This window comes from Elephantulus edwardii, unplaced genomic scaffold (genome assembly GCF_000299155.1).
Source record: "Elephantulus edwardii isolate Elephantulus edwardi_28Jun2011 unplaced genomic scaffold, EleEdw1.0 scaffold00138, whole genome shotgun sequence".
NCBI classification, from domain to species: domain Eukaryota; kingdom Metazoa; phylum Chordata; class Mammalia; order Macroscelidea; family Macroscelididae; genus Elephantulus; species Elephantulus edwardii.
In genome coordinates, this window is record NW_006399888.1 from 2253476 (window position 1) to 2264138 (window position 10663).

General features: G+C 46.9%; 1 protein-coding gene across 1 annotated transcript; it reads left to right on the forward strand.

Moving 5' to 3' along the window:
- The first annotated feature begins 1744 nt into the window (after positions 1–1744).
- PRNP (prion protein) lies at positions 1745–2539 on the forward strand. Its single transcript, XM_006894222.1, has one exon. The coding sequence runs from the start codon at positions 1772–1774 to the stop codon at positions 2537–2539; it is 768 nt and encodes a 255-aa protein (XP_006894284.1). The 5' UTR covers positions 1745–1771.
- The last annotated feature ends 8124 nt before the right edge of the window (positions 2540–10663 follow it).

Below are 10663 nucleotides of genomic sequence, written 5' to 3' on the forward strand. Positions count from 1 at the left end.
GCCGAGGTCCATGTGGTTCATTTGTTTTGTAAAGTACTTGTTTCTATGAGTCTTTGATTTTCTTCACTTTCTTTGCTCCACATGGAGAGACTCGAATCCCTAGTTGCTACTCACTGAAGTAGGAAATAGAACATTGTCTTTGTGGACAATGTGTCCATGTCCTGAGCACAGAGTTTGGGGCTACAGAAAGTAGTATCTTTGATCTCAACTTTTGGAACTGGGCACTACCGGTAAATGAGATATGAAATCTGAAGGGAAGGAGCCCTAGTGGCGCAGTGGTTAAGTGCTCAGGTGCTAACCAAAATGTCAGACCCACCAGCTGTCCTGTGGCGGAAGTTGCACTCTGCCGCTCTAAAAATTACAGCCTTGGAGACCCTGGGGGTCAATGCTACTCAGTCCTGGGGGCTCAATACACATTGGAATTGACTCCATAGCAGTGGAGGGTCAGGAAAGAAATGAGTCACTCACTTAAGCAGTAAATGCTACGCTTCAGCTCCTTCTTGAGCTGAGTAGTTACAGATCCTGTGAACACACCGTTTCTGACTCCATCTTTGGCAATCTCAATAGACAAGTGGAAGGAGGAAAAGAAATTTGGACTGAAAATGTTGGGTATTTCCTGTTTTCAGTAAAATGCCATCGAGAATTCCTTTGAGGAAATTCTTTTGACATCTTCATATGTTTGAGCACGTTCCTTGTCTAACTTAACAAATATCTATTGTGCGCCTGCTCTGTGCCAGGCACCATCCGAGCCCCTGTGAATGCAGCAGCAGACAAGAGACGCTCAGTCCCTGCCTGCATTCCACTGGGCTTGGAAAGGAGACAGTAGCCATGAATTACATGGTCATTTTATTGCTGCAATGGCCAGTTAGACAAGATGACGTCAGTAAGGTCATCTTCTGAACTGGACATTGCGCTCCCCAGACATGATGGCCTCCGCTTGGCCTCAGGTTACCCAGCAGGACCACAGCAGAGCCTCTGTTCTGTGGAAGTAGTCCTCACGACAGAGACCCAGCGACCAGGATCTTGAGTTCACACTCAGTGCCAGCTCACTGCCAACAAGTGAAGTCCTTAGTGGTCACGAGACCCCTCGGCAGACCAGCCGCGTGCCTGGCAGGAGCTGATAACCTCTAACTGCGTGATAGTCACCGCTCCCCGGGTCCCCTCAAGGACAGCCCAGGTACAGCAGCTGCTGTGGAGACGCCCAGAGCTGGGACAGGCCCACCGGTACTCTGTCGTTGACTCACACGTGGGTCACCATGAGTCAGCAGTACCGCTGTGGCCACTCCTTGGGTCATTTTGGTTTCTGGTTCAGTGCCATTGGTGGCAGTCCCAAGTTGGCACCTGGCCAGAGCTTTGAATCCACCAGCCTTTCTGCTAGAGAAAGATAATCAGTCTCCTCTTATAAAGACTAATTACAGCTTCCGAAACCCAGCGGAGGCTCACAGTGACTCGGACTGTGCGGTGGATTTTTTGGTTTTTTTCAGTTCAGTGCCAGCCATAAATATGGCTGGCTTTCTCCCAGCATGATTTCAGCAAGTAATGCTAGAAATTAACTTAAGGTCAAATCAGTCCTTAGGGAAGGAAAGAGCTTTATTTGCTCTTTACTTGCCTTTGGTTGTAAGTGCTACCAGAGACCAGTGCTGAGGGTGAAGAGGTGCATGGATGTAACGGAGGGACAGGCCATTGCTGGCCATTCATTCACTGCACGTGCTAAGTGGTCTCAGGAGAGATCTAGGCACTGACCCCATCTTCCTTTTTCAGACCTGTCATCATGGTGAAGAGTAGCTGCTGGTTGCTGGTCCTCTTTGTGGCCACGTGGAGTGACATGGGCCTCTGCAAGAAGCGGCCAAAGCCCGGAGGAGGAGGATGGAACAGTGGGGGAAGCCGATACCCAGGGAGTCCTGGAGGCAACCGTTACCCACCGCAGGGAGGCGGGGGCTGGGGGCAGCCCCACGGTGGCGGAGGCTGGGGGCAGCCCCACGGTGGCGGGGGCTGGGGGCAGCCCCACGGTGGTGGGGGCTGGGGGCAGCCCCACGGTGGCGGAGGCTGGGGTCAAGGTGGCAGCCACGGTCAATGGGGCAAGCCCAACAAGCCCAAAACCAACATGAAGAATATGGCAGGGGCCGCGGCGGCTGGGGCGGTCGTGGGGGGACTCGGCGGCTACATGCTGGGGAGCGCCATGAGCCGGCCCCCCATGCATTTTGGTAATGACTACGAGGACCGTTACTATCGGGAGAACATGAACCGTTACCCCAACCAAGTGTACTACAAGCCCGTGAACCAGTACAACAATGAGAACAACTTCGTGCACGACTGTGTCAACATCACGGTCAAGCAGCACACCACCACCACCACCACCAAAGGGGAGAACTTCACCGAGACCGACATCAAGATCATGGAGCGCGTGGTGGAGCAGATGTGCATAACGCAGTACCAGAAGGAGTCCATGGCGTACCAGCGGGGCTCCAGCGTGGTGCTCTTCTCCTCCCCACCCGTGATCCTCCTCATCTCCTTCCTCATTTTCCTCATAGTGGGCTGAGGGAGCTCCTCCACTGTCACCATCTGGCTAAGCCTTTCCCCGGTGGGGAGGGCGCATCTACCTGCAGCCCTTTTAGTGGTGGTGTCTCATTCTTGCTTCTTACCTTGTCACCCCTGAGTTAATAACTGGGCAGTGGGAGATGGGGAGTGGAGCCCAGGATGTTCATTCTTCAAGCCTCCCTGCCATTGAGTCCTTCGTAGGTGGCCAGTGCTGATGCTGGGCTGAGGAGAGCAACAGCAAATGTCCACTTGTTAGTCTAGGCTTATTTGGCTACTGTCACAGGCTGAGGATCCAAAACTGTCTTTAAATGCCTTTGCCCGAATATTGCTGTCTGCCTTCCCAGCTCGGGCCCGACCCTCTTAGCAGTCATTACAAATGCCCCCATTTCACAGTCATTTCAGAGCCTTTTGGGGACCTCTTCTCACCCATTTTAAGAAAACTATCAGGTTTCCCTGTTCAAGCAACATTTCTGCCAAATCTGCAAGGAGGCCACATGATAGTCCCTGATAAAACAGAACTAGGAACCCTTCACCCTGGGCCACACCTCAGCCCACTGGAGAGCAGGTCCCCAGGCCTGCAGAGAACTGCAATGGCCTTTTGCATCTTGCAGCGTGGGCTGGCAGCCACCTTTGCATCAAGAGTAAACAGGACTCTGGCCAGAGCCCATTTTCACGGGAGTGAGACTACTAGAGACGTGTGGAAAGACTTCTGGTTCCAAAGAGCACACAAACACTGAGGAGTTGTCTCTGACAGGCAGTCTCATTTCTGCACTTGCTTGAAGCCCAGACCTGTGGCGTTCCCTCCTTTAGTAAGATATTAAACTGTAGATAAGTAAAGTAGCCAAAGTTAAATTACCTTCTAGACACTGAGGGCCAGTCTTTGTTCATTGAATCTAGAAACCTGAATAAATTTAACACTTGTCTCAAGCTGGGAGATTTTTAACATGGAGTATGTGGCAGCTGTGACAGCATGATTATCATAGAGGATTGTGAAATGAAGGAAACGTCAGTGTGGAAAGGAGTGTTTCCTTTATTGTCTCATTTTCAAAAATCAGAATCAGACCAAGTCCTTAGTTTCTGTAATTGGCATTTGAATCAGAGAATAGGGAGACAATTCCCGAAGAAGCAGCTGAAGATGGAGATGACGTGGGTGTGGGTCTTTCCAAGTGGAAAAAGAATTTCATATTAAGGTAAAATTATTCCTTTAATTGTTCAATATTGTCACCTAACAGGTATGTTTACTATTTTGCAATGTTATTGGCTTGCACTGTGGGTATTCAATGTAAAAATAAAAATACATATATATAGTACATATGATATATTTAGATGTTTTGTTCAGAGCTGTTACATATCTGAGGTATCTAATGTATTAACTTTTTGTAAGATAGCAAATAACGAGGGAAACCCCTTCTGTGTGGTTCTTGGGTTCACAGTGCGCCCTGGATGGTTTTGTATAAGAATCCAACATGGACACCCTTAACCAGTCTTTGAGATGTGCATGTACTTTATATTTTCTATATTTGTAACTTTGCATGTATTTGTTTTAATGTATAGAAAATTTATAAATGTTTAATATGATTAAAATTAAACAGGCACTAAGCTGAGTGTTTTCGGAGCAGTCTGTGGGGTGCTCAGTGGCTCAGAATTGTTGGGGGAGTTTTTCAGAGAACAGTGGCCCCATCAGCATCTACACTTTGGATCATGGCCAGTGATCTGCGTCTGTTCCTGCCCACATTTCGTTATCCCACATCTGTTTCTCAGTGCCATCGAGTCGGAACTGACTCATCGCCGACCCTCCAGCAAGTTTTTTGTCTTTGGGGGCGGGCAGCTGTGGGATCTAGGAGGGTTTTTGAAGCAGTAAGTTAGTTGCATGGGAGGAGATTGTCCAGCTTCCTCCCGCAGAGCACCTGCTAGGTTGAAACCACATACCTTTGAATTCGCAGTGGAGTTCCTTAGTTCTCAGCCTTCAGCGCGCCAGTTTTTTTAAAAAAAATAATCTGTTGCCATCAGGTTGATTCTGGCCTGTGACGACTCATGTATTACAGTGAGTACAAGTGCTCCATGGAGTTTTCTTGGCTAAATCTTTATGTCAGGAAATTACCAGTCCTTTCTTCGACCTTCACAGTGGGTGAGTTTTAGGCTGCCAATATGTAGATTAATGTGAGATGCTGGCTAATCAGTTTCACCTTAGAGCAGCCCTGCAGACAGCAGAACAAAGCATTGCCCTGCCCTGTCCTCACATTACCCAGGGAGCTGGGGAAATGGCCAAGCTCCTGCTGCAGGAGTCCTTACGCTTGCAAACATCTGTGTGTGTGGCCTGCATTTAGAAATGGAGAATTTTCTTCATAAAAATGTAACTCAAGTTCTAGGTACTTTATGTCCCCCTAACTCAGTCTGGGATGTATTCTCAGTCCTGTAAGCCCCTAGTGGCTGTCTCAACTCTTGACACACAAAAGACTGTATTTGTCAGTAATCTTTCAACCTTTTTTACAGGTTTCCTGCCTTCTTAGTGGTTTGATGATTTGACAACTAAGTAGTATTCTGCAGCTGTAAAGTGTTCAAAACAAGAAGTGGCAATTATAATCCACATTTATTAAGATTTTAGCAATTATCAGTGCCCCTATGATGATCAGAGGGTCAAATTTATTAAAAAGATTAGTGGTAGTGATTGTTGAGTACTGTAGAGTCAGAATTAAGCCATAGCTGACTCTCCAGTGGGTTTTCAGAGGCTGTAATAGGAGGAGATTGCCCATCTTTCTCCATTGCAGCAGCTGATAGATCCAAACCACATACCGCTGAGTTAGCAGTGCAAATCTTGACCACTAAGCCACCAGAGCTTTCTAGAAAGCTTATAAACACCTTGAAATCCCATCATAACAACTGTTTTGTTGTTACAACGTTGTGAGTGATCAGATAATATCTATACGCATGCAGGAAGACCCAACACGACTATTACTCAAGTATATGCTCCTACATCTAGTGCCAAAGAGGAAGAGATTGAGAATTTTTACCAAATTTACAGTCTGAAATTGGCCTAACATGCAATCAGGATGCACTGATGACAGTTGGTGACTAGGATGCAAAAGTAGAAAATAAGAAGGAACAGTAGTTGGAAAATATGGGCTTGGTAATAGAAATGAGGCTGGAAAGAGAATGATTGAATTTTGTATTTACAATGATTTATTCATTGCAAATAATTTTTCTAAAAGACCCAAAAGATGGATTTAATCTAATGGACTGCATAGAAATCAGACTGACTACATTTATGGAAGAAATCCTTGGAGAAGCTGAGTATCAGCTGTCAAAACTGTTATACGACATACAAAATTGTCAAAAGAATTTGAAGTCATTTATAAATTGCCCTCAAATTTTATTTTTTAGCAAAAATAATTTCTAGGGCTATTTTCCACTATATTCTTATTCTATTTAAACACTCCATTATCTACAAATCAATTTCTAAAAACCCACTGAGAAGACTTGTTATATGCCATCAAGTCACTTGCACCCTATGTGCAAGAGCCCTAAACCCTGCTCTATCCTGTGCCAACCTTATTGTCTCTGACACACCAACCCCCATAACCCCCCTCAACCATGATGTCCCTCTCCAAGGACCAGTCTCTCTTTGTAACATGTCCAAAATATGTCAAACTAAGCTTCAGAATACTTGCCTCCAGGGAGCAGCCTGGTTTTACCTTCTCTAAGACGAACCTGTTTGTTCTCCTAGCAGTCCATGGTATATTCAACACTCTTCTCCAGCACCACAGCTCAAATGCATCAGTTCTCTGTCATCCCTAGTCATTGTCCAGCTCTGACACATAGCAAGCAGTTGTGAAAAGTATGGCCTGGATCAGACGCACCTTAGTCTCCATCCTGATGTTGCTCTTCAGTACTCTGGAGAGGTCCCAGTGCAATTCATCTCTTGATTTCCTGGCTGCTGGTACCAAGAGTGTTGATTCTGGAGCCAGGCAAACTAAAACTGTTAACAATCTCAATCTCTTCACTATCGATAATGATGCTGCCAATTGGCCCAGTGGTGAGAATCTTTGTTTTCTTGATGTTGAGCTTCAATCCATATTGAAGGTTGCAGGCCTTGACCTGCTGCAGCAAGCGCTTCAGCTCCTCCTGAGAAGACTCAGGTTGCCGAAAGCAAGGGAATAAAATGGTGTGGAAATAAATAATGACCATTTCCTCTTTCCCAGGCTGCTTTGCTTCCTTGTTAATTCCCACTCCTATGAGTTGGAATTGTGCAAAAGGGAGTTTTTACTAAGAAACCAAAGAAATCAAGCTTAGAAAGTCCACGTGACTGCAATAAACAACTGAGTTTAACTCCAAACAGCACTGGCTTCCCTCTGTTTGAAGTTGGGACCAAATAAATTGTCCTCTGCTGTTAGAAGAGAGCACTGGTAGCTTGATGGTAAGGAGTTGAGCTTTGAATCCACCAGCTGCTCAGGGCCAGGAAAGAGGGGCAATATCTTCTGTGGGATTTCCAATCTCTGAAAACTCACTGGAGGGTCACTCCAATTTAACAGCGCACATAACAACTGCCTTGAGTGGGAAGCTGGACCTGAGCCGCCCCCCAACCCCAGCGGGGTTCTTAATCTCAGTCAACCTGTGTGTTCTGGTGGCTTCGACAGCTCACACCCTTTGCCAACTGACCTCAGCATTCTGTGACTCATTACCACCTACAAAAAGGTCAGTCCTCTCTGGCTCCCAAAACTGCTCCCTGGGGATTCAGAGCTTCCTGCCTTGCTTGCATTTCCACCCTTTGCCCTACTGCCTAGATCCTACCTGGCAGCCACGCCCCCCTCGCACACACCTGGCCCCAGGCTTAGTTCTCCTTTCTACATGAGACTTAAATAATGATTCCATTACAACTTAAAAAAAAAAGAATTAGTGCTCCTGTTTTTTGTCTTGGGGAAATGCTCCTCAAATGATAATGTGTACTAGTCATCTCTGGTCATTTTGGGATGGGGCCCAAAATTCCAGATTTCTAGTAGCAGCTGGCCAGAAGACCAGACTGAGTTAACAAGGCTCAAATTTGAGCGCCTCAAAATCCCGCAGAGGACTCGCTCCTTTAAGTACGGGTTGTTGGGCCCAGCCCAGAGGAGTCAGGAAGGACAGGGAGGGGCCCAACAGTTTGCCTTCCTAACAAATTCCTGGGTGATGCAGACGCTTCTAGTCTGCAAATTATGCCATTGCCTCACAGAAAGATGCAAAAGACGTCAGCAGCTGCTTTAGCTTTGAAATATACTTCGTGGGGAGACTAGACACCACCTGTGATCTAAGAACCTGGAGCCAAGGATGAAAGAGTTAAAGGCTGCAGAGGTATGAGGAGGGGAGAATTCCACCCTGAGAGGCCAGGAAGCACAGCTGAGGGCCACAGTGTAGAGTGGTCACACAGGGTTTTCAAGGCTGTGTCCATTCAACAGCTGATTGTCAGGCCTTTCTTCCAAGGCACCTCTGGGTAGGTTGTACTGTCAATATTTTATTTAGTAGTTGAATATTTAGTTGGACCACCCAGAGACTTTGGTACCCAGCTTTATTTAAAGATTTCACAAAATACATAAATGGTACCTGGGGAGCTAAGGTAGCTGGGCTTCTCCAGCTCTGATGTACACACACAGTGGCCCTAAGAACAGGACTGAGATGAGATCCTAGATCTTGCAGTTATGTAATTACCCAGGGGATGCTGTGCTGCTGGCCCGAGGACTACACTCGGAAAACAAGGAGGACCACAGGCAGAGCAAAGGCCAGTGGCCAGAGTTCCCCGAGAAAGTACTTGTAACCCTGGGGAAGAGTTTGGGGGAGCACTGTGGGCGTAGGGCCTGGGGTTGAAATCTTGCCCAGCATAAAGACTTTCTCTGGTGAGAGCTCTAACAGTTGCCTCTCCAGCACACAGGGCCCGGTGCCCTGGTCCAGATCCACGCACAACACTCCACCTCCTGTCCCCCAGCCCACTCTGCAGTCAGCTTCCCCTCAGCAGACAGTGAAGCCTAGGCTAGTAGTTTTGTCCCAGAGCCTTCCCTGTGAGAACTCTCTCTGACAAAGCCTCAACCCCCCTCCGGGCCTGCTGGACTTGAACAGGGCACCAGTCTCAGAGGACTCTGCTGAGCCCAAGTGGTACATGGTGGAAGGGACAGCTATCCTGAGAACAAGTTGAACTCAGCTGGCCTCCATGACTCACTGTCCCATGCATAGGCCCTTGTACCACTTCAATGGTGAGCTTCATCTAGGGCTCAAAGGTATTCACAGACGATGCCCTTCCCCTTAAAACCATGGTCTCCATCAAGCCAAAGAGCCATTAAGGATGGGTCACCCTTACTGCAGCCCCAGACTAAAGATCACCCAGATGCTTGGGACTGGGGCCCTTTGCTACCTGGTTGTCCCAGAAAGTCCTCTTCAAAAAAGAAAAGGGGAAAAAAAGTCACCATCTTAATATTTGTGCTGGGCAAACACAGCAGTTTTCAGTAATGTCATCTTGACACCATTTCTAGACCCACTTACACCAGAAAAGCATGCAGGATCTTCTCCTTATTCTCCCTTGCTGATGACTCCCTGGTTCTAGGAATTCCACAGTAGTATATCATTGTTGGGAGTTTTAGTGGTAAGAAGCAGCACTGCCAACCAGAAGACAGGCAGTTGGAATCCACCAGCTGTTCTGTGGGAGAAATAGAAGCAGTCTCCACCTGTGTGATTTACTACCTCTGAAAACCAGCTGGAGGGTCAGCTGTGAGTTGGCTCTGACTCCATGGCACACAACAACATCAGTGTTAGGCTCAACACAGTTCAAAGGCATTTTCAGAGCTGTGAGGCTCTTGTGAGATCCAACATTGACACACTCGCCTGGGATCATCCTAATACGATTGTCTCAAACATCCTGGACCCCATGCTCACTGGGAGTCCACCTGCCATGCCTCCTCAGAACCTCCCAAGAACAAAACAACTAGGAACATGTCTATTATGGATTGTTGTTTGTTGTTATTATGTGCTGTCAAGTCATTTGTGACTCACAGCCACCCTATGTGCAAGAGCCCTAAATGCTATTATGGATATAACCCCAAAATTCCAACCACAACGCCCTGTGGCTGACATAAATTGAAACTGGGTCATACCTATGAAGTTAGTTGGGTGACACCTACGGAGATCCAAAATCCTACACAAGGGAATGTTCCTCCCACACGTAAATGACTTGCAAACACACCTCGCACAGAGATGTGGAGAGCATGAGTTAATTCACATAAAGGTGAGCATTGACGGTCATTCAGTCAGTGCTTTAGAGAACTGACACACTCTCCCTCGTGCTATCTAACTCCTCACTCTCGGTGTGCCCACCAACCAGTTATCAGTGACTGCCCACACGTGGAATGTGTCCATTCAGGTTTCGAGACAGCCCAAGTCACCTTCCCAAGGTTCCAATACCGACGTGAAAGGGGAATCCCACAGACGGAGCTTCCAGGATTCCAACTCTTGCTGCTGTGTGCCCACTGCCTTCGCCCATTGTCCAGACCCTAAGGGCCCTGAGTAGTTAAAATACAGAATGGGTGCTGTATATTTGTATTTTGTTTGCTAGCCAATGTCATATTCCCCCCCTTTTCCCAGATGTCTCCTTTTATTCTAAACCTTCTAAGGAAGCCTTTTCTCTTCAATCTGAAGATGCCTTTACCCACACCACCATCCAGGAAATGACCAACCCACAGTGGGCTGTTACTGATATGACATCATGCAGTCAATGATGCAATTGAGTTGTCAAACTTCTGTACTAGTTCAGAATGAGAGTTTTCCATTTCCAATTAGGGCCATGCTTCCTCCCACCACCTGCCTATTTGTCATATGTAGTCAAGTGAATGCTCCTATTATTTTTATTTTATACTGATTTACATACGAAGTTTATAAAGTTTATATTTATTGCTTTTCACATCGGACCTTTCCCCTTTCCTTTACCAATCCCTCCCTTCACCCATCAAATTGTGCAACTCTATGTTTAAGCTCCACCCCATCCTTGGATCCCTGTACACGCCCTACAATAATGGCCTTATATGGTATTTGTCTTTATAAGATTGAGTTAGATCACTCAGCATAATGCTCTCCAGTCTCTCCCATGTTAGGTAGTAATTTACAAAATCAT

Excerpts from the sequence above, each read along its gene's own strand:
- PRNP (XM_006894222.1), top strand. The coding sequence starts at position 1,772 with ATGGTGAAGAGTAGCTGCTGGTTGCTGGTCCTCTTTGTGGCCACGTGG.